The 26,168-nt window shown below is 36.4% G+C and overlaps 1 protein-coding gene across 1 annotated transcript; it reads left to right on the top strand.

Annotated features, from left to right (window-relative positions):
* The first annotated feature begins 11,491 nt into the window (after positions 1 to 11,491).
* Positions 11,492 to 20,197, top strand: LOC126827864 (sulfoquinovosidase). Its single transcript, XM_056102347.1, has 9 exons — positions 11,492 to 11,504; positions 12,094 to 12,186; positions 12,406 to 12,743; positions 12,940 to 13,081; positions 13,855 to 14,001; positions 14,918 to 15,133; positions 16,847 to 17,086; positions 17,793 to 18,058; positions 20,177 to 20,197. Exons 1-9 carry the CDS (start codon positions 11,492 to 11,494, stop codon positions 20,195 to 20,197), a joined length of 1,476 nt encoding a protein of 491 aa, XP_055958322.1.
* The last annotated feature ends 5,971 nt before the right edge of the window (positions 20,198 to 26,168 follow it).

The following is a 26,168-nucleotide window of genomic DNA, read 5'->3' as shown; positions in this document are numbered from 1 at the left end:
TCTTCGAGTCCCGTGTTACAAATGGCACTAAAACGCATTATGATACACGATTCCTGTACCAATGGTAAAATGTTTATTTTGTCTTAAATAATGGATATCAGAAGCCCATCTTTTCCCGGTAAGATTACAACATTAATGTTGATTTAAATTGACAAATAATTCGTGTTTTGAATGTCGAAGATTTTGGATGATATTGAGTTGGAGACTTAGCTACTTTAAATCAACTTTACCAAAATATCATATATTGTAACAGTGCATATTAAAGAAATATGCACAAACATTTTATTTTAGATATTTTATTTTAATGTATTTTAAAGAATGTATATTCTATAGATTATATAGTTTATTTTAAATATATATATTTATTAAGTGAAGATATGATTATTAAAATTCAAACAATAATAACAATATAACATAAATACAATGTATAGGGTGGTGTAGCTTATAATAATAATATATATATATATATATATATATATATATAATTTCACAATAATGTAAAATATGTATTAATCTTTAATAGAGCTAACTCGCTTGTGAAGAGGTATAAATTACTGATGTCGAATTAATTAAATGTAAGATCTTTATCAAATAAAACTATTAGATCTTTATCAAATATAACTATTAGATCTTTATCAAATATAACTATTAGATCTTTATCAAATAAAACTATTAGATCTTTATCAAATATAACTATTAGATATTTATTCACTAGTGAGCAACAAGCATTAATCGATAGTAAAATATATCGTACTTTTTAGTCACTAATAGCTTAAATAATCTAAATTACAAATTTCTTTAATAAACAAGTAATCTATCGAATATATAGTACTTTTCGGTTTATTAAACATATATATTGTACAATATTCGCAGGTGAATAAACAAGTATTAAATCATATAAATTCTTACTTTTCCGTTTATTTTAGCGCGAACCATTTTTGATTATTTTTAGACACTAATTATCTTTTACGGAAACATATTTAAATACATCCAGATAAGATTAATAATTTTTTCCTGGTACAAGGAAAGTCGAATTTTTTTTCTAAATCACCTGTAATCTTATTGGTGATTTTAAAATTTGGCATGTCAACAGTTAGGGTAGGGAATATTGAAAAATTGAGGAAAAAATTATTAATCTTATCTGGATGTATTTAAATATGTTTCCGTAATTTATACCTCTTCACAAGCGAGTTAGCTCTATTAAAGATTAATACATATTTTACATTATTGTGAAATTATATATATATATATATATATTATTATAAGCTACACCACCCTATACATTGTATTTATGTTATATGTTATTATTGTTTGAATTTTAATAATCATATCTTCACTTAATAAATTACTTAGAAACTTTAATATTGGATCCTTATATTCAGATAGATAACAACACCCAAAGAGCCCACTTTTACAATATTATGCATTGGACGTTAAATTTTTAATAAACAATAACAATAACATAATACACAGTTAGATCTAATTGAGAACAGACACTAAGCTAGTTGACCGACATTTTAAGTCCTAAAAATCGCGATTTTAGTCGAAAACACTAAGTATACATACTTCGAGAATTTTGAGAACTATTTATTCCACTTTCATTTAATACAGTTGAAAAAGTTTCTTTAATCTGTGTGTGTATGACAGATGTGAAACTGAGTAGAACAGAATTATGTTTTGTTATCCCACTAATGTATCAGTAAATTGTAAATAAAGGAGAACTCCGCCACACTAGACAAACCCGCGGACGTACACACAATACACGGTCAGAGGCGGGATGGGTAGCTCTGCGCAAACTGGTTTCTTGGGCCCCAATCTCATTAAAATAAAGATCTATATGGCGCTTCGCTTTTTTTATACTTTCGATGGCCTCTACTACATGAATATCTCATCGGTTGTAGTGGAAGGTCGCGTCAGGTGTCATACAAGCGGCTTTTGACCTATGACGTCAGGCATTTCATTAAGCAATACGCGTTGATGTTTCTAGTGGGTTACTCACAGTTCCGTGCACATGACGCCAAAAACTCGCTGTAGCAAACCGTTTCATTGGCTAATCCCTCACATTCTCCAGAACGCGGGTTATATAACAACTCTTTCAGATCCTAGTGTAGTAAAGACAAGTAAATTAAAATTATTTTTGCATTTAATTCGTTTTTATTAGAATTCGTTTTGCATTAACTTCGTTTCCTTTAAAATCCGGTTGGATTTAACTTTGTTTCGTTTAAAATACGTTTTGGGTTTTTATTAAAATTCGTTTTGCATTAACTTCGTTTCGCTTCAAATCCGTTTGGCTTCAACTTCGTTTCGTTCTATATTCATTTAATTATATACTAGAGAGAATAAAATGTGTTTTAACGTCCACTCGACACAAACTAGGTCAATTCGGGACTAACATATTGTTCAATTTTAATAAAATGGGTTTTAACGTCCACTCGACACAAACTAGGTCAATTCGGGACTAACATATGGTTTAATTTTAGTTCAATAATTCGCTTGCGTGTAGGGATCTTTAGTAGTGGTATACCCGGAGGAAACCCACGAGGTTGGATAGGCGACGCCACTCCTTGTCACGTACAAGCGGAGAATTGAAACCAGACCACTTGACTCAATGACAGACCTTATGATCTATAGCACCAAACTACCCCATCTTCGTTTAAAAGAAGAAACAAAATTAAACGAAACTATACATTATCCCGTTCTTTATAATCAAGTTTCTTTTTTTGTTAAAATATGTTTAAAGTTATCGCGATAATCAATCTATTGTTTCCTGTGAAGATATTTCCATTTCATTCGGCTGTTTGTGTCTTTGTGAGCATATAGCGTGACATCCGACAAAATACACTTAATATTGCTTTCATTTATTATAAATGAAATGAAATGAAGTTTAACGTCCTACTGTTCTGCACCGAATGGGTTAATGAAGGCGGGCATACGCCATACAGTGTGTGATGAGGGACAACGACGCTAAGGCCTACTCTTATTTTGAATTCCAAATGGCAAGGGTTCTTTTACGTGCACGTTTACATGAGACTTTTTTTGGCCCATCCGAATGATTATACCAGTACCACACACGAATATCCCGATGAATTTTCTCGGCCAACAGCGGGATCAAACAGGTGACCTCTAGGTTAGCGAATCAGCGTCTTATTCACTGAGCCACCGCGGTTACCTTATCTAATTACAAGTTTGTGACAAGGGGTAGGGTCGTGGGTTTTCTCCGGGTCCTCCGGGTTCCTCTCCCACTGCTAAAGATCCCTACGCTCCAGCGAATTATTGAAATAAAATTGAACCATATGTTAGTCCCGGAATGACCTAGTGGACGCCCTCTCTCTCTCTCTCTCTCTCTCCCTCTCTCTCTCTCTCTCTCTCTCTCTCTCATTAAGCCAAATAGTGCAGTATAGTAGAATATTAAATTAAATGAATATCATTTCTACCGATTGAATACCAGATTAAAAAATTGATTTTATAAATCCATCCAGGAGTGTTAATAATTATATCTTTCCATTTAGTTTTTTTTAATAGTTTAAGGGGCGTAAATATGCGAGGGGGTAGGGGGTAGTGTATCCCCTGAAAAAAGGTATTCGGCATCGAAATAAGTGCAGTCAGTCTAAAAATTATGTATCGACGACAAAATAAATTAATGAGGTAAATAAACAATGCCAAAATAGAAAGGAAAAAACACAAATAATTAATATAAGAATAAATATGATTGCTTTGATTGGATATCACAATACACGCTAGGTTTTCTCAAAGCTCAAATTAGTGAAAACTGTTATGCGTTCGATAATGAAACAGGAACTCCTCAATGAACTAATGAACTATTGACTCTTGTGTGTGAGCTTGACGGACACAATCGATCTTGCGTGACAAAATCGCCGACCTGTGGTCAGACTTGACTAAGCGCGGACGCTTGATGAAAATATGAAGACATATTCATATCTTTGTTAATGTATTTATATTCATCACAACAAAATATCGAAGATATAGGTCCATGTAAATGATCTAATTATCATTTTCATAAGTTGTCAGAGATTCACAGTACTTTGTACGTTCTTGCAAAATTCTTAATAAATAACATGAATTCAAATGCGTTTTCGGACCATTAGAATTCTGCAATATCCAGATAATGGCATTCAAGAACTCTAGATTCAAAACTTTCTCCGGGGGAGCGTTCCCCCGGATCCCCGTAATTTCCCCCGGATCCCTGTAATTTCCCCCGGATCCCTGTAATAACCTGGGGCCTGTGGTGCTCGGCCCATGCCTGCGTCATTCGTATTAGGGGCCTGTGCATCAGTCGGTCTCATTTGTGCTGAACACCCCCACCCCCACAATCAAAATCGATATGTTCGCCCCTGTGTTAACAATTTTTTTTATGGTAGTTGTATTTGTTTTGTTTGTTTAGGAGGGGTGGGGGGGGTCTTTTATGCCTTGCAAATACAGTCAGAACAATTAAATAGTATCGATAGTTTCATCTCCCCTTGAGTATGAATAGAATTGTTGATGAAATGTTTTCTGTATAATAATTTAATATCAGTGTTTAATCTCATTCAGTATTTTTGGCGTGTTTTATGTTTTCTCTCTTTTCATAATAATTAATAAATATGAGTGCTTTGTATTCCACAATAGAACTATCTATGCGAAGTGTTTTATCTCCCTGAATAGAACTGTACGAAGTGTAGTCTTTTATTTTGTAATTTATTATATCGCCACAATGATCACACTGTCGTCGTGGGTTTTGATGTTGTTGTTTTTATCTTCTGTTTGTTTTTAATATCGGTAAGTGAGTACAATAAATGATGGTTTAGTTTTGATGTGAGTTATTACATATAGCAAATAATAAAATCATAAATTGTTTTATCATTTCAGTAAGCGAACAAAATAATTGACGTGAATCCACAAAATCAATTAACAATTTACTTTGATTTATTGCATGTGACGATTATAAAAAACATAAATCTTTTAATCAATTTTTGGACGAGGAACTCGTCGCTAATCGCTACTTATCTTGTTCTACGTGTTTGGGTGATATGCTCTTCGAAAAAGCCTAAGGCTCCGTCAATTCAAGTCCGACCGACATGAAGAAATTGGCATGCTTCTTCTTTGAACAATTCTGCATCGATTTGGTGAATTAGATTTTTGAATTTATCCTCACAACTAAGTTACGACGTCATAACTGTGTCAGCCTTCGTTAAACATACATTATACAAGAGCTAAATCTGCCAATTGCGGGTCTTTCTTTAGGCCTTAAATGTTATCTAAATTATTCATTAGACATTAATTAACTTATCCAGACATTAGTCAACTCTCGATGCCATCGCTAGCCTGCGATATTTAGATGACTGGAATACATTTTTTGAAAAATAATGAAACGTAAAAGTGGATAATCGAGACTTTGTTTTTTATCGTACCGACTTTAGTAATGCTGATCGAGGCCTGGCTAAAATTCAAAAGCTAATATCTCGGTTCAGAGCATATTCTATTTACGTTATCTATTTTGTAACTATTATAGCGAGAACTGTGAACTCCTTATCTAATCTCCCAAAATGCCCCTTTAAAAGACAGCTTTTCAAATTCTGTCTTTACAGAGTGATAGGTATATATACAGAGAACGATACCTGTATGTTAAAAATGTACCCGAATTAGTCCGGGAGCAGGTCGACAAACATGGAAATATAATCCACCTAATGTTTCTGATAGATTATATAACTTCAGTATGTGTAGGTTCAGCACCCGGATGATGCCACCCTGGCACCCCTTGGGGAAATTTAAATATTCATGATGTTATTTAGTGGGGTAAAATATGTGACATATTCACTCGGACCTCGGTTTGAAGAAGGGTTTTATAAGAATTCGACCCGCTGAACCCAATAGGAGATTTCCTCCCAAATTTGATGGCTAATTCCGTTAAGGGGCCAAATTCAAAATGGGGGCTTATTTTGACAGGAAATTTATATAGTTCCCTAAAAATAAAAAGGTGCGTAATATATTGAAATATGTGTTTTTAGTGTATTATAATGTTCAATGTGTGTAGTTTCGTTTTTATGATTCCGATTTTCTGCACTACACAAGATCTAACATAACAGCGTACGTAACTAACGTACGAAAATTAAATGGTAGCTGGCTTTTTTTTTTCGCACGTATACAGTGAATGGCCATTTTGCTCAGTAATCCCAGCCAGAATTTGGCTATTTTTTTAAAATTGCGTTAAAGTTTTAAATTTTTGTTTAGAACTGAAATAAATTAACTTTTAGTCAATCCCCACGCTAAAAACATTAACAGAATTGATTGTGTATATCTGAAATAGACACGACCGAAGCACAAAATAGTGCCAATATGCCGACGTCAAATCTAGAATTGCAGATGATGTTATTTTTTTGAAAAATCATTGGAAGAAGCGATAATACGTTATGTACGGATTATACAGTCCTAAAGGCTACAAGAAGGCTATTGTTTACAATGTAACATTGTGTCTTGTAATGTTGATAATGATCATAATGATGGTGTTTACATTTGTTTGTTGATGTGACCTCATGACCTGTGACGTTTAGATAACGTCATATGGATATCATGGCTATTCACTGTGTCAGAGTCACTTCTCTGCAGGTAGGGTGAGTCTGTCGTTCAGATTGACATAACAGCAGAAAGGCTGTCGTTTAGAAGGTTGGCGTCTCAGGAGTGTTTTGCACGTGACGTCAGTGAGAGATTATAAATAGATTATGTGAACAGCTGCTTTTCATTGGCCGTTTACTGAACACAAGTAAGAACACAGCGCAATAAAAAAAATTGTCTGGGGTTAACTAAAATTGTGTCCGGTAAAATATAAAATACGATATAAAATAAAAACGACACGAAAAATAGAGATAGAGAGAAATGGGGTTTAACGTCCACTCGACACAAACTAGGTCATTTCGGGACTAACATATGGTTCAATTTTATTTCAATTATTCGTTTGCGCGCAGGGGTCTTTAGCAGTGGTAGGAAACAGGAGGACCCGGAGAAAACCCACGAGGTTGGACAGGCGACCCTACTCCTTGTCACGTACAACTAGGGATTCGACGAAACGAAAAAGAATAGAAAACGATTTAACTAAAAAGTGATAATATCAGCATAATTTTTCTCATCAGCGTTCCCTCTTGGCGGTTTTAATAACGTTATGTAGAATAATTGATTAAGTTCGTGGTTTAATAGCTTTTTTTTATAAATTGTATATTTTAAGCAACATTCTATACAATATTGACAGCCCGAGTATGATTTTAATGCAATAATGGACAATTTTTATAAAATCAAACATCTATCCGTTATGTTGATCTACTCATATACAAATTGATCATGATTGGCAGTTTCCTGGAATTCAATACGTATAAATTGATTTCACTTATTATCGTTGCAGTTGTAGATTCGTTCTTAATATCAATTATTGATTGTAAAAAGACATGCATCGCTTGATATCACAAAACACCGCCAGTTAATTATCAGTCTCATGACACCGTACAACGATGACCCTTTTAAACTATATAATAAGACTTCAGTAAATATTACTGCAGAGCTCGATACAAAGTTTGTTTTTTCTTCTTTTTTTCGATATTTACCAATATTTAGGTACTTATGAGCTTCAGTCAGAAATTCATCCAGAAATAAAGAGTCCCGCGTGTATGAGAGTTGTTGAAGCAATAGGAATAACACAAGATCGTTGGTGCGATTCCGCTGTTGTTCTGGGCAACGGATATGTATCTAGGGGTTTCCGTGGGGTTTCCGTTTCCAAGTTAGAGGGAGATCGGAACTTTGGAGATTGCCTCAGGATGACAAACCTTATACTCTATCGCTCACGCATTAAACCATTCGGCCCCCACCCCATAATTTGGAAATCATCAACTCAATGATTTCATGAATATCCATTCGCCTAAACCTCTTAGTACTATAGCTTTATAATTATTGTAGGCCTAGTGTAGACCTTTAAAATAAAATGAACAAAGCGAGAGAGAGAGAGAGAGAGAGAGGGGTTTAAAGTCCACTCGACTCAAACTAGGTTATTTCGAGACTAACATATGGTTTAATTTTATTTCAATAATTCGCTTGCGCATAGTGGTCTTGAGCAGTGGGAGAAAACCGGAGGACCCGGAGAAAACCCACGAGGTTGGGCAGGCGACCCTACTCCTTGTCACGTACAACTGGGGAATCGAAACCACGCCAGTTGACTCAATGACAGACTTTATGATACAGCGCGCACCCTAATGAACAAAGCACTTTACAACCAACTAGCTGTAAGTAATAGTAAACAATGGCAAGTTTAATGACATTTAATGCTGTTTTATTGTTAAATCGCTCTATAATGGAACAGATATTAATCTCTATTCCGCCATAACATGTTTCTTGAGTCATAAAGTATTTATTTAATTTCTTTTCTCTGAGGCGGTAGTGGGGGGGGGGCTGGGCGTCTTTTTTTAACCGTTTTACAATGGCGGATTTTGCCCTGTCAGTGGCGCGTGTCCGCTTCTCTTTAGATTGTTGGGGATCTATCACATGGGACCAATTCCTGTACGGGACTTTCACTGCTTTAAGGACAAGGCTTATCAGAGATTAGATTAACCTTTAAAGTTCAATTTGATAACCTTTGTACTAGATTGAATAGATTATAAAATAGATAACGTATTATCTTTATATCATCAGTTGATTTATCGACCCGGATGAGATGTAATTATAAATATCACTCTTATTGTAAGTACCAAACACTAATTTAACTTATCGCAACCTGTATAACATATGTAGTGTCAGAACTTAATGATGGAGGTTGGGTGGAAGATTGGTTAACGCGTGCACGATAGGTCATAAGGTCTGTTAATGAATTAAACGGCGCGTTTTCGATTCCCCGTTTGTACGTGACAAAGGAGTAGGTTCGAAAGTCTAATTGCGTAGGATTTCTCTGGGTCCTTCGGTTTCCCCGCGCATGTAAATTATTGAAATAAAATTGAACCTTATGGTTATCCCGAAATGATCTAACATGTCTGGAATGGACGTTAAACCCTCTCACTCAGAACTTAATATTGAGTTGACATTTCATCTATCTCAGCTGTTCGCTATGTTATCTAGCATTAGTATTTTGATTTAATTTTGCTATCTTAATTAAATGTTAAATAATCAATCTGAATAAATATTAAGCCATGCGAAAAACGCAAATGACGCATTTTCTTTAAACTGAATGTCAACACATAGTTAAAAAACACACGTAGTAATACTTTCTCCAGATTTCATGAAGGTTTCTATATTTATAATCCCTATTATAGATCTTTCTTTAGACTTCAACTGTTATATTAATTATAATCTATACATTTATTCACATGACAAGCCTATAATCAACACTCAAGATCACTGGTGGCCGAGATTAAAATGGATTAGAACACTCGCGCGATTTAATAATTCCATTAGACCTACCGTTGCCACGATAATAAACAATCTAAGCTACATCGTGTCTAAACTTCAGACACTCATAACTTTACTCTGAATAAAGTAATTTGAATGAAATTTTCAATATATTCATTTTTCATTATCGATTTTTGAACAATTATAGCTAGAACGGTCAGCCCTTTACATAATGTTTTATTTTATTTTTCAGGATTTCCAAAATGGACGTTCTCTCTTCACTTCTGTTTTTGGTTTATTTTGTGTTTGGTATCGACGGTCTGGGTTTTACTTTCAGAGAATACGGCAATGGAAACTTTACTATATATTTAATGGGTGACAGACCAGTAAGTTATCTCAATATATATATTTAATGGAAGATAGGTCTAAATAAAATGATTCAACAATAAACCAAACTTCTTGAGATATATAATATAATCATAAGTAATCTACATAAAGAAATGAAATGAAATGAAATGGGGTTTAACGTCCTACTGTTCTGCTCTTATACTGGGCTAATGAAGACGGGCATACACCATACAATTTTGCCCGGGCAGCGGCACTATCGCCTACTCTTATATCGAATCCCAACTGCCAGGGGATCTTTTACGTGCATTCCAATATATACATGGGACCTCGGTCTGTCATTGAGTCAACTGGCGGGGTTTCGATTCCCCGGTTGTACGTGACAAGGAGTAGGGTCGCCTGTCCAACCTCGTGGGTTTTCTCCGGGTCCTTCGGTTTCCTCCCACAGCTAAAGACCCCTACGCGCAAGCGAATTATTGAAATAAAATTGAACCATGTGTTAGTCCCGAAATGACCTAGTTTGTGTCGAGTGGACGTTAAACCCCATTTCTCTCTCTCTCTCTCTCATAAAAAAACTAGTTATTTTCAATATGGAAACCGTAAGGAAAATATCCTTTACTGCCAACTAATAAATAAATTTAGTAATCTCAATAATCATCTTTTCCAACACTACCTATCTGAATCAAAAACTATTTCCAAAATCCAATTCTTCGGATGAAGATAACTTCAACTTTTTCTTCTCTTGCCCATCTTATTCAACTATCAGAATCGAACTATTAAATTCTCTAAAGGTATTCACAGAAACTGTTAATCTAGATCTAATTTTAAATGACCCTAGAGATCTTTCGAAAACCTTTAATATTTTGATTTTTGAAGCAGTCCATAATTTTATTAAAATTATCAAAAGGTTTTCATTCGCTTTTACATATTGTTGTATAATATCAAATAATTTCATGAACTATATTTCGTATACATCATTTCCACATGAAACTGTATATATGTTCGGTTTTACAATTTATTATATTTAATCTTATTTTAATGTATATGTTTATATTTATCGTTTATTATTTTCTGTATCCCTGGGAAAGAACTTATATTGGCTGTGCCTGTTGATCAATCCTTTTCAAATGAATAAAATATTGTTTAAATACCCCCCCCCCCCTCCGCCCCCGACGATAAGGGAAGGTTGCTCGAGTGGCGTTGCTAGGTACGGCGTCAGCCAAGACACATAACACAAACATGACCTCTTTTGATAGATTTTGTATAGCAGGGGTATTCCCCGGTGAATACAATGTTTTGAGAATGAAATGAAATGGGGTTTAACATCTTCTGTTCTGCTCCGAACTGGGCTAATGAAGACGGATATACGCCATACAGTGTGCTGTGAGGGAACTTTTGCCCGGACAGCGGCACTATGGCCTACTCTTACATCGAATTCCAACTGTCAAGGGATCTTTTACGTGCACGCCAATGTGTACACGGGGTTTTTGAGAAGGATGTGAACCAAAATTATGACAAATTAATATGTTTTTAGCTCAAATATATCATCAAATCACCCAGTTTATACCCGGGAATGTATCTTTAATAATTGAGCATGTTGGGTTTTTTTTATGTGTTAGATAATCCAACATTCTGCTCGTCGACCTTTTGTGTACATCGGTTCTGGTGAAACGGAGTTTATAGAGAAGTATGGTAATTATAAGATTGCTGATTATACAGGAGAAAAGATTGGTTTATTATCCTATACGGTAACCAATGACAGTCGAGGTTACAACTTAACTATGTACTCATGTTCAACCAAGGTAAATGATTGACATTTTTGTATAATTGAATCCAACCTCTCTTTTTTTTCAAATTAACTAGGCCGTATTATTATTGTTGTTGTTGTTTATTAGGTTGGGATCTGAAAAGGGTCATGCCTTTATGGTTAGTGCTAAATGATAAGGCCAACTCAATTTTTCGTCATAGGTCACGAGATGTAAACAGCGCTAGCACTAATCCCAAACCTAACCCAAACCTTGGACCTAGCCCCAATGCTTACATAACACTAACTTACAATCTCGCCAACAATCATGTGCTCTAACCTTATTTACACCTCAACGACCTTGACAAAAATTGAACCGGCCTTAACAAATAGATTTAGCCATGTTTTTACTATATATATTATCATTGTACATGTTTATAAGGTTGGGGTCTGACGAAGGACATGTTTTAACTATAGATAACATTATTGTACATGTTTATAAGGTTGGGATAAGAAAAAGGACATGTTTTAACCATAGATATTAACATTGTAGGTGTTTATAAGGTTGGGATCTGAAGAGGGCCATGTTTTAACTATAGATATTGGTGATATTGGTAGTTATAATAGAATATGGATACAATTGACAGCTGATAATAACGAGGCTATATATGGTGGAGGAGAACAGTATTCTTACCTTAATCTCAGAGGTCGTCAATATCCTATCTGGACGGGAGAACAGGGTATATTAATAAAAGTATTCTATTGGTTGTTGATTATATTTATCAAACATTCTATTGGCTGTTGAGTATATTTATCTAGCAGTCTATTGGTTGTTGACTGTATTTATCTAGTATTCTATTGGTTGTTGACTATATTTATCTAGCATTCTATTGGTTGCTAAGCATAGTTTTCTATTGGTTGTTTAGTGTATTTATCTAGCATTCTATTGGCTATCATAGGTATCGGAAGAAACAGAAGTACATTGGTAACTTACGTCACAGATTTAAAACAATCCGGTGGAGATTATTACACGACGTATTTTCCACAACCAACTTTTTACAGCACCAACAAATATTACTTCCATCATGGCGGTTCTAATTACGCCATCTTGGATTTTTCACATCCGGATTTCCATGAGATCTTCATAGCAGATCAGCCGGGTAGACTGTATTTTAATTCGGCTGAAACCTTTCCACTCCTGGTTTCTAGTCTCACCAACTTTCTTGGGAGGATGCCAAATCTTCCGGATTGGATTCATGATGGTGCTATTATTGGTGTTCAGGGTGGATCAAAACAGGTGAATCTAGAAAGATATTTTTTAAAAACAATATTATTATTCAGGATATGGGGGAACAGACTTAGCGGATGTAAAATAAGCTGTTTCTAAATTTAACTACAATAATCCATATTTAACTACATTAATCTATATTTTACTACAATAATCTATATCTAACTACAATAATCTATTTTTAACTTCAATAATCTATTTTTAGATGATGGATTATATCAACTATTCTCAAGCTCATGGTCTGAATATTGCCGGTGTTTGGATTCAAGACTGGGCTGGTTCTGTAGATGATCTATTTGGTCATAGGTTGTTCTGGAACTGGGAGTGGAACCAACAACTTTATCCTGGTACAGATATTGGTCAATGATATGTAAATAATACATTTGTTGTTGTCAAAATTTGTTTGTTCGTGATGCACTTTAGAACATAAAGGTCTACCATCTAGTCAGGTCGCGTGGTTTCCATCCTATATTTGTACGGGCTAAGCTTAAGGCAAGCCTCGTGGGTTTATCTCCCGGTTTCCCCCCACTGCTTAGGACTCCAACGCCCAATTGTACGATATCTTAGTCCCGAAAAAATTGTCTTCAGTAGCTTAATTATTTCAGACAATTAAGACGTTCATTCTACCAATTCTCATTACACTGCGAATCTTATTTCTACCTTGTGGGGGGCCGAGGTGGCTCATTGACTAAGGCGTTGGCTCGCTAACTTGGCGGTCCAGTATTTGATTCAGGTGTTGGCGGAGAAAGTTTATCGGGATTTTTCGGCGTGATTCCTCCTCTGTCAGTGGTGTCGGATAAAGGGTCTTTCAAATGGACAACGAGTTCCCTGACAGTTGGAATTCGATATAAGAGTAGGCCGTAGTGCCGCTGTCCGGGGAAAGTTTCCCTCATAGCACACTGTATGACGTATGCCCGTCTTCATTATCCCAGTTCGGAGCAGAACAGTAGGACGTTAAACCCCATTTCATTTCATTTTGTTTCTACGTCGCATAAACCAATCTACATTATTTAAGGTCATTAAATTTATCAGTTGTTTTTTACAGGATTAGATGAGCTTATTATTGAATTAAGAGATCGTAATATACACGTGCTTGCTTACGTCAACCCGTATTTGACAGTGGATAGTAGTTTATTTAAATATGCTGAACAATTCGGTTATTTTGTCAAGAATTCGTCTAATGAGACGTATATTCAAGATTTTGCTGGTATAATGGCTGGCAGTATAGACCTAACCAATCCGGATGCTTATCACTGGTACAAAAACCGTAAGTCACATTCAAATGGTTTGTCTTAAAAATTCAGGATATCTTTCTCAGATGTTAGTAGATTTTGAATCTATGAATAGTCTAGAATAACCAGTCTTAAAATCGGGATCCGCTGATGGAATCTATGGTTAAAATTGACTGGAACATGACAAAAACATTCGCTCAACAGCTTTGCATCTTAACCCTAGTCCTAACCCTGATCCAACAGACTTATATCTTAACTATAACCTATAACCTTTTTCAAGAGGTGTTCCCACTTTCTATTTCCAGGCGTGGAACCTAATGTAAGAGGCTAGTTGCGCGGAATATACGAAAACTTGTGTCAAATTGTGGTCGAAATTCGAAACAGATTAGCCGGAAACGTAGCTATCCGATCAACACCCCCCCCCCCCCCGCCCAGTCCGTATTGCTAATTACCACTTGATCTTCAAAGGACGTCTTTACTTGACTTGACCTGATGTTGGAGTTACCGTCCGCTTCCATTGGGCTGATATATCGCCGACAAATTGTGGTCGAAATTCGAAACAGATTAGCCGGAAACGTAGTAATCCGATCAACACCCCCCCCCCCCAATCCGTATTGCTAATTACCATTTGATCTTCAAAAGACGTCTTTACTTGACTTGACCTGATGTCGGAGTTACCGTCCGCTTCCATTGGGCTGATATATCGCCAACAATTCAAAGGTCATTAAACCCCATTTTTTTATTGCAGAAATCATCAAAGAAAATATGATAGAGTTCGGTATGAGTGGCTGGATGGCTGACTTCAGTGAATATCTACCAATAGATGCCAAGCTTTATAACAAAAGACGTCTTTACTTGACTTGACCTGATGTCGGAGTTACCGTCCGCTTCCATTGGGCTGATATATCGCCAACAATTCAAAGGTCATTAAACCCCATTTTTTTATTGCAGAAATCATCAAAGAAAATATGATAGAGTTCGGTATGAGTGGCTGGATGGCTGACTTCAGTGAATATCTACCAATAGATGCCAAGCTTTATAACAACCAATCAGCGAAGTCGTATCATAATATATGGCCAGTACTGTGGGCTAAATTAAACCGGGAAGCTGTAGAGGAACTTGGAATGCTTGGAAAGGTTGTTTTCTTTTTAAGGGCCGGATTTTCTGGTAAGTAACAATTCACCGGCGAAAAAGGCGGTTCAATGCCAATGCGATGTGACCCTTTCCACGAAATAAAATAAAACCAAGTACGAACAATCCAAACCATAAGACAGAATTCGAAGTCCTAAAAAACGTTATAGGCAAAATAGTGTATTCAAGCAAAATAGTGTAATCAGCAAATGGACTGCTCCTCGTGTACAAATTACACGACAAACAGTGGTAACAGGTGTCCGGAAGAGTAAGCTTACCCTGCCTGGCGCCACACCCGCCATAGCTGCATCCAAACTATTAGACGAAATCTCGGCAAAATAACGTGATTGGCCAACGGACTATCAATGACAACCTGCACCGGTTGTGTTCCAAAAACAAACGGTATAGGCAAAATAGTGTAATCTGGCAAAATAGTGTAATCAGCAAATGGACTGCTCACCGTGTACAAAATACACGACAAACAATGGTAACAGGTGTCCGGAAGAGTAAGCTTACCCTGCCTGGCGCCACACCCGCCATAGCTGCATCCAAACTATTAGGCGAAATGTCGGTAAAATAGCGTGATTGGCCAATGAACTATCGGTATGCAAAATGCACGCGATGAACTGTGTTAACGATGTAGTAGATATTATCAGGGAGATAGTAATAGTATACGTGTCAATTAAAAATATCTAGAATAATAGCCGATAGAGACACGTTATATTTACCAATCAAATCAATATGACGGCCATAAAACTTTTTAAAGGTTTTAATAAGTTTAGTGCGCAAGTATCCTTGTAGTTGAAGCTTAGATGACAAATGCCTCGATCTACTTAAAAAATCAGAATAAAAGGAACAAGCTCTCGCGTAACGAATTAGCTGAGACACAAACACTCCATAAGCTGGTGATATTGGAATGTTACTACTAATAAATGGAAAGTTAACAATCGGAAAGTCAAAGTCATCACGTTTATCGTACAATTTAACACTCAGTTTATGGCAATTGTCAAAATCGAGACGCAGATCCAAGTAGGAAGCGTTCTCGCGCGCGGAAAAGTTACTCGATATTAAAGATACATTATGGGAGATTCGATAACGAGTTGGCAGTTCTCACTATAATAGTTAAAAACTAGATAATGTAAAGGGAATTTGCTTAAAATTTCAGTCAAATTGATCCACTATGAACCGAGAACAAAGCGATTGAATTTCCGCCAATCCTTGATCATCATTACTAAAGTCAGTACGATAAACAGCATAGTCTCGATTATCCATTTAATCGTTAAATCGTGAAGGAAAGTTATGCAGTAAATCAGCTCACAATCCACTAAAGATCGCAGGCTAGCGATGCCATCTAGAGTTGATTATAGTCTGGATAGGTTAATTAATGTCTAATTATTAATTTAGATAGAAGGCCTAAAGAAAGACCTTCAATAGACAGATTTAGCTCGTGCATAATGTATGTTTAAGCAACATTTTCGAAGCGTTTTTTCTCGCGACTACTTAGCGGATGCACGTTCTACTGTGAGCTTATGTTCGACTTCGACTAAAAGAATTAGCTGCTCTTGTTGCATCATCTTCAATTACAATGTCCTCCACTTATGACGTCATTTACGTGGGATTCTCAAAATTCTTAAGCGGTTTTCTTGGTCCATTTTTAAATTTTACATTCTTTCGATGGCCTCCACACACGAGGACAACTATGTGGATCATAATCAATTTATTTCTAAAGGTGTATTTTTTAATTTGAAGGAACTGGTAAATACAGTACGCTAATGTGGGCGGGTGATCAAGACGTTGATTTTACCTATGCCGATGGAATAGCCTCTACCATCCCAGCAGCTTTAAACATGGGTCTCAGTGGAGTGGGCATTACCCATTTCGATATAGGGGGCTACACTACCTTTGCCCCGCTACTGGTCCGAAGGGAGGAACTTCTGCTTAGATCTGCGGAGTATGCGGCGTTTGGTCCGGTATTCCGAACACATCAAGGTTTGTTACTATCCCATACAGTGAAAAAAAGAAATCCAGGATAACTTTTGAGTGTCCAGGTACATCGTCTAGTTGTTGTTCTGTTTAGACGAACAATTGTGAGGTCGTGTACACATTGGCTTGCATGTAAAAGGAACTTAGTAGCTGCAAATCGATATAAGAGCCGTAGCCCCGTTGTCCGGGCACAATTTCTAAAATGTATGTCCATCTTCATTAGCTCTGCCGACGTAGATAAGCGGGACGATAAACCCCCATTTCATTTCACAACTTTTGATAATATGGACATTGTGATAATGATCTACATAAAGATCTACTCATCATTATAAACGATCGTTTGCTTGATGATGTTGAGTTTAACAACCACTCGACACAAGTAGGTCATTTCGGGACTAACATATGGTTCAATTTTATTTCAAAAATTCGCTTGCTCGTAGGGGTCTTTAACAGTGGGAGAAACCCGGAGGACCGGAGAAATTCAACGAGGTTGGACAGGCGACTCTACTCCTCTACTACTTGTCACGTACAACCGAGGAATCGAAACCACGCCAGATGATTAAATGGCTGACCTTATGATACAACGCGCACGCGCTAACCATTTGGCCATATCCACCCCCTTTTGCTAAATGGAGCCCAAAGAAATCTTCCTATTGGCCGTTCTACTAATATCTTATAATAATGACCTACTTTCTTCTGCACTCTTTTTCAGGAAACCAACCGAAAGAAAATGTTCAATTTTATTCAACTCCAGAAATATCGGATAAATTCGCCAGACTAACGCACATTTTTAAAACGCTGAAAAACTATACTAAGATCGTGTTAAATGACACGGTGACGTCAGGCGTCCCCGCCTACAAACCACTATTCTTTAATTATCCCGATGACGTCAGATGCTACAACGTGACGTATCAGTTCCTATATGGGAATGATTTATTAATAGCCCCGGTTATATTAGATTTTAGAAAACACTGGGACGTATACCTACCCGCGGATCCTACATCAAGCTGGGTTCACATATGGACTGGACAGAGTTACCAGGGGTCTCGAGATGTAACTGTGGACGCACCCGTTGGAAACCCCCCAGTATTCTACAGATCGACGTCACAGTTTGTTGACATTTTTAAAACCATAGGAAATTTGTGAAATTAGGTAATCCGAATTTAATGTCATGGAAGAATTTTATTTTAAAAAATGGCCTACAAGGTTGACCTTTCGCCAAATACATAGGGTTAACTGAACTCTTTCAAACAGATCCTTGCATTCATGAGCTCTATATTATTGTTTGTAACATGGATGGGAAATTCTTCCTTTGTTCTTTTCGTTGAATAAGCAGATTGTTTTCCCTCTAGTAGATTGGGTGGAGCTTAACCGTGCAATAACTAGACATGTTCAATGTTATTGCACACTTTTGCTGGTTTACGCTAGTTTTAGTAGAAATCATATAGAGAAATGGGGTGGGTTTTCTGTGCAATAACAACAAGCATGTTGAGCAGTTGTCAATGTTACAAGTGATTTATAGCACGCTTCATTCGTTAACAGGTTTAACCCCTCGGCTTTCGGCCTCTGGTTAAACCTGTTAACTCATTAGAGCCGTGCTATAAATATAATTTAAATGCTGGGCATCGGGTTTTGTGTGTTAACCAATGAAAGCCTGCAAAACAAATGACCACGGGAAATGCCGAGTACAAAGATACAGTGGAAAGCCTACTCTAAAACGTCAGTCGTCACACCCACTCCTACGTCACTCTTTCCCTGGTTGAAGGGCTAAATCTATTTGTTAAGGCCAGCTCAATTTTTGTCATGGTCGCTGAGATATGAATAAGGTTAGGGCACGTGATTGTTGGCGAGATTGTAGGTTAGGGTTAGGGTAAGCATTGGGTTTAAGAATTGGGTGGGTGGGTGGGGGGTTTGGCCTTATCATTTAGCACTCTATTCCTGGTTGTAGGGCCGCTATGTCTTGTGGGAATAACTTATCGACCTTTATGCCTCATGCGAGGATATCAAGAAAAATGCATTGTCATGTTGTGCGAAGTTTTACTCGGCGCAAGGGAGGTAACTTCACCATCCCTGCGATACAAATCATCTAACAGGAAAAGTATCAAATAACACATCAATGAAATGGTGATTAACGCACCAAATATCTACACTTACTGAGCTAATGCAGACAGACAAACACCCATGCAGTTTTCTATGAGTTCCTATAAGGCATATGTTGTTGTGACAGGGGCGTATCCGCGTACTCTACACCGAATTCCAACTGTGAAAGATTCTTTTTCGTGTAGCCTATTATGCTGTACATAATATAATGTTTTTATTAGAATCTGAGCGATTGAGAGAGAGAGAGAGAAAAAGATATAGAGAGGGGGTGGTGGGGTAGGGGCGAGAGAGAGAGAGAGAGAGGAGGGGAGAGAGAGAGGGGGTCAATGCAACACAAGCTAGGTCATTTTGGAGCCAAAATTTCGCTTGCGCGTAAGGGTCTTGAGGAAACAGAGGGTCCAAGAGAAAACCTACGAGGATGAACAGGCGACCCTACTCCTTGTCACGTACAAGCAGGGAATCGAAGCCATTCCACTTGACTCATTGACAGACCTTATGCACTAAAGCGCACGCGTTAAATCATTCGGCCATCCAACCCATGTCATTTGAGGGAGTTTAACTCCTTTGCAAGTAAGTGTTAAAATTGAATCCCTACAGAGTATGTCAGTTCAAAGTTACAATTTCATATTTTTAAGTTATATTTTTAAAATTTATTAAAATAAAGCCCTAAAATAGATGGTATCTACAAAGAGTCCTACCTTGTTAAAGAATAATCCTATTAATCCTATAATTCACTATTGCCAGTTGATAAAATGGCAAAAATATCATTTTTAACTTCAAATTCAAACGTTTGAAGATAGCTATTTCATGGTGGGAAATAGGAAAACAAGGGAGGTAATTGGGTGGTAATTGTGTTATTATTTCCGGTGTTATGATTTTTAAGTGTGGGAATGACACCCGTGATCGTATAATAGTAAGTTGACAACCTATTGAGCAAAAGACATAGAAATAATTATGTTTTGACCCTCTTAGAAAATATGAAATTGTAACTTTCAGTACTTACAAAGATGTGATTAATTGAAAATTTCACAACATTCGGTATCCTCTAATATAAATAATCCGGCGCCACATATAAATGCTGGGAAAGATCTTGTGATAGGAATCCCTGCCGGTAGATCATCTAGTGTCGATATTTTGATAATTAAATATTTAAAAATGAAACTGAGTAAATAAATAGTAGCGCGAATTAAGCCATGAAAAAAAAAATACTGTCTTAAATATGAAGATCTGTGGTTTTAACTTTGAAACGTAGCTACATCTATAGAACCGATATTTGCTCGACTCTTTACACGCTTTTAATATGGTTGTAAATTACATTTGGTTATGTTATTGATTACACCGAGTGTCAATTGTTACAGTTCAATATAAACAGATCAATCAAATTAATCAATCCACAATGTGAATAATTAATATCGATCGTTGATTTCTGTACAACGTCAATAACAAATCGATCAATCCGTACGATAACACTGACTCACGTTATAACAAAATTACTACAAATAGTTACAATCACAGACAATACTTTTACTACAAAAAGTTACTTTTAGGGACAATGCTTTATAATGATAAAATAAATTACTACAAACAGTTACATTAAAGATAGCGGGAGCCACGATGGCTAAGTGGGGAAGACGCTGGATCGCTAGTCTGGAGGTCGCGTGTTCGATCCCTGCATTGGCCGAGAAAGTTCATCGGAATTTTCCGGCGTGGTTTCCCCTTGTCAGTGATGCAGGGTGGAGGAACTGACAAGGACAGCAGTATAGTCATTCGGATAAGACGAAAAACCGAGGTCCCGTGTACACATTGTCATGCACGTAAAATATCCCTTGGTAGTTGGAATTCGATATAAGAGTAGACCATAGTGCCGCTGCCCGGGCAAAATTTCCCTCATAGCACACTGTATGGCGCATGCCCGTCTTCATTAGCCCAGTCGGAGCAGAACAGTAGGATGTTAAACCCCATTTCATTACACAATAAAGATACATTAGTTCAGATTTTAATTAAGAGGTTGCCATTCTTGATATAACAGTTCAAATATTGATGATAAACAAAGAAAATATTGAAAATTTCAGTCACGGAGTTGCCACTGTTGGAAGTTTGGACTAGAAATAGGCATCAACCGTCTCCGCGCCGTCTCCAAGAATTGCTGGTCGTTTGATTGCCAGACGATAACTCCGCTCACATATTCTCGATTCTCAATGCCGACGATACCCTCGAATGTCAGTTCTTTCATCGGCAATCTCCGGTAGTGACGCCAGTAATTAACGGTAAATGTTAGCTTGGTCAGCCAATTATTAAATGGACGACTGTTTAAATCCAAGCTGTACCCAAGCCATCCGAGGGTCCATATAGTTGATTTTGGGTTTGTTATGTAAATGAAGACCTAATTAATAATTTCTATAACATTGAAAGCCTATAGAAAGACATACAATTGTCATATTTAGCTCTTAACTAATGTATCTTTACGAGAAAATACTTAATAACGTTATAACAAATTACCACAAATGGTTACATTTAGAGACAATACTTAACGATATAACAAATTACTACAACAGCAACTGTTATAAACATCACGAGGGTTGGGGTCGCATACCGAACCTCGTGTATTCTAATCAGCCCCCGTCCACCCCACCACCCCCCCCCCCCCAACCTCGTTCGCCAGCTGATAGAAATCATTCTGCGCTGGCAAATTTTGAAATATGTTAACCCCGATATTACTGAGTGGACTTTAACCCCATTTCTCTCTCACTCACGTAATACGTAGTTAATGAGCGACAATTGAAATTTGAATGAACCCGGATTTCAATTCAGTGGTCTATTAATACATATAATAATAGTGACTAGGATCAATAGATATATTATTATTGGTATGGTATTTTATACATTAATCTATTTTTAATAATGGATTAATTGATTATGGTTGATATAGTTTATTGCTATAATATACATGTTTATACTGCACAGTATGATAGTGACTAGGATCAATAGATATATTATTATTGGTATGCTTGTAATGTATAGGGTATATTATACATTAATCTATGTTTAATAATGGATTAATTGATTATGGTTGATATAGTTTATTTCTATGATATACATGTTTATAATGCACAGTATGGTTTACACGAGTCCCTTCATATCTATTATATACCTATATATATATATATATATATATATGTGAAACCTTTTATACACCTGTAGGTAATATACCTGTATTATTTGTTCAATAACACCCCATATCTCTTACACACGAACGACTAATGTCTATATATATATATATTAAACCTTTTATACACCTGTAGGTAATATACCTGTATTATTTGTTCAATAACACCCCATATCTCTTACACACGAACGACTAATGTCTATATATGCTCTTAGGTAATAAATACACAAAAATATAAAAGTTTTTGAAAAAATAACTATACATTATTTGTCGATTACTAGCACTTTCGCATAAACTTTCGGGTAAACAACAATTAGATAATACAACAATGTATATAAGTGTGTGTGTGTGTGTGTGGAGTCTAGTGATTTAACGCGTGTGCGTGATATAATAAGGTCCTAAAGACCCCTGTGCGCAAGCGAATTATTGAAATAATATTGAACCATATGTTAATCCCGAAATGACCTACTTTGTGTCGAGTGGACATTATAAAACCCCGTCATTCATTAAAGATACATTATGTAAGATTTAGATAAAGAATAGTTTAAAAATAGACAATGCAAAATGAATATATTGAAAATTTCATTCAAATTACATTATTTTGAACGACGATATCAATGTTTGTAGTTTTGACAAGATGTGTGCATTGATTGTTTAATATCGTAACCACGGTGCTGGTTATTGAAGACTTAGCCTCGCTTCTCCACTTTTAAATTAAATCATTAAATGGCGGAACTGTTCTAATCTACTTAAAAACGAGGTTATCCGATGGCATCGAGAGTAGATTATGACCTTGTTAATAAATGTCTAATTAAACATGCATTATGCAAAGAGCTAAATCTTTCTATTGCAGGTCTTTCTTTAGGCCTGAAATGTTATCTAAATTATTAATTAGACATTAATTAATTTATCCAGACCATAATTAATGCTCGATGTGATATTTAGAGGATTTGAATACATTTTGTGATGGATAATTTAACATAAAAATGGATAATCGAGACTTTGTTTATTATCGCAGCAACGTTAGTAATGACGACCGAGGCTAGCCTAAAATTGAATGGGTAGTATCTCGGTTCAGAGTGAAGCAATTTGACTGAAATGTTAGCGAGAACTGTCAGCTCTTTATCTAATCTTACCTAACGCCCTTGAACAATTTATATAACATGTACGGCCTTAAGAAAAACCTGCAGATTTAGCTCATGAATAATGTTTCTTTATGAATTATAAGAGACGATATATAGGCCTACATTATATAAAACAGATATATCGTATTATTATATAGGCCAGAATTGTTGCCATATTTTACCTTATGGAAATATGTTACAATAATATAAATAATATAGAGGGTTCAGGGTGGATTTATAATATATAATATGTAAGCCAACAGCTTAAAGACGTGTTGAGGGCATGGTGTTGATTAAAAGTTCACTCACCGATCAAATTCGTACAATAACCGATTCCTCGCGGCTAAAATGTACTCAAATGAAATGAAATGGGGTTTAACGTCCTACGGTTCTGCTCCTATAATGGGCTAATGAAGACGGGCATGCGCCATACAGTGTGCTATAAGGGAATTCCAATTGCCAAGGGATCTTTTACGTACACGCCAATGTATACACAGGACTTCTGTTTTTCGTCCCATCCGAACGACTAGACAGTTGTCCTTGTCAGGCCCTCTGTCCTGCACCACTGACAAGGGGGGAACCACGTCTGAAAATTCCTATGAACTTTCTCGGCCAATGCAGGGGATCGAACACCCGATCTCCAGGCTAGCGAGCCAGCGTCTTACCCACTTAGCCACCGTGGCTTCCTAATATGTACTCAGATTGATTATTTAAATTTCATGTAAGAAAACAAAACCAAAGTAGCAACGTTATGTGATTCCCACGGCCTGGGCGCCTATCTCCGTGGGTTTTCTACGGGTCCCCCGATTTCCACCCACTGATAAAGACCAGGGCCCGCGAGTGTATTGTTGTAAAACATTGTACCATTAATCTTGGATTACAAATATAGAATTCGACGCATTTTCCAGCTATTGTTGACGTGTTTTTAATACACCGAGGTCGAATAATTTACATTTCTCGTTTGCATTCGAACTCATCAAAGGCTCGTGGTAGGCGTGATTTACCCTTGTCAGTGGTGCAGGGCGAGGCCTTGACAGGGACAATTGTCTTGTCGTTCAGATGAGATGAAAAACTGACGTCCCGTGTACATATTGGCGTAAAAGATCCCTTGGCAGATGGAATTTGATATAAGAGAAGGTCGTAGTGCCGCTGTCTGGGCAATATTTCCCACATAGCACACTGTATTGCGTATGCCCGTCTTCTTTAACCAAGTGGGGGTAGAACAGTAGGACGTTAAACCCCATTTTATTTAAAAACCTTGCCTCGTCTCATCTATCTATGTGTTTACTTACTGTAAGATATATAAACCCTATCTACGATATACAACAAATATTGATTATTGAACTTAAACACTTAAAGAGACAATTGGTTGATTTAACATTTCTTAGACTGGTATTGAATTTATCATACATCTTATCGAATTTATCATACATCTTATCGAATTTATCATACATCCTATCGAATCTATCATACATCTTATCGAATATATCATATACCCCATCCAATATATCGTACACCCTATCGAATTTATCATATATCCTACCGAATCTATCATACATCTTATCGAATTTATCATACATTCTATCGAATCTATCATATATCCTATCGAATCTATCATACACCCTATCGAATCTATCATATATCCTATCGAATCTATCATACATCTTATCGAAAATATCATATACCCCATCGAATTTATCATATATCCTATCGAATCTATCATACGTTCTATCGAATTTATCATACATTCTGTCGAATTTATCATATATCCTATCGAATCTATCATACATTCTATCGAATTTATCATATATCCTATCGAATCTATCATACATCTTATCGAAAATATCATATACCCCATCGAATTTATCATATATCCTATCGAATCTATCATACGTTCTATCGAATTTATCACACATTCTGTCGAATTTATCATATATCCTATCGAATCTATCATACATTCTATCGAATTTATCATACATTCTATCGAATTTATCATACATTCTGTCGAATTTATCATATATCCTATCGAATCTATCATACATTCTATCGAATTTATCATACATTCTGTCGAATTTATCATATATCCTATCGAATCTATCATACATTCTATCGAATTTATCATACATTCTGTCGAATTTATCATACCATTTCGTGTGTGAAATGAAATGCAATGATGTGGGGTGTAATGTCCTACTTTTTCTGAACCGACTGGGCTAATTGAAGACGGTTTATCACAAGGGAGGCTTATTATGTTTCTATAGGAAGTGGATATAAATAAAGACTGACATGGAAATATTACGTTTTGTAATCCATGTGTCGAAGACAGACAGCTATTATTCTATTTACGTGGTTTAGTCAGATATAATAACAGCACGGTCTGAAACATCTGGTTATTATGGTAACTAATTAACTTCTCGATATAGCCACGAGGTGTGTCTCTTGAACTGATCCATTAACTGACTATATGCACACAAACAATGTAGGCCACATCCCCCGGAAATCGTCTAGATCCTGTAGTAAAGACAAGTAAACGAAATTTTGAACTATAAAAAACGAAACGAAATAGGATCTGTGTTTTAACCAGATTGGCCTTTAACTTAAACGGTTTATAAGATATGCAACGGAAACAAAACCGAGACGGAATTACGCCATTTGATTTCATATTGAGGGACTGTCCCTTTAAGCTGTACCTGCTATA

The sequence above is a fragment of the Patella vulgata genome, chromosome 7 (genome assembly GCF_932274485.2).
Source record: "Patella vulgata chromosome 7, xgPatVulg1.2, whole genome shotgun sequence".
Classification (NCBI taxonomy): Eukaryota; Metazoa; Mollusca; class Gastropoda; family Patellidae; genus Patella; species Patella vulgata.
This window is presented reverse-complemented; position numbering and strand designations above follow the sequence as displayed.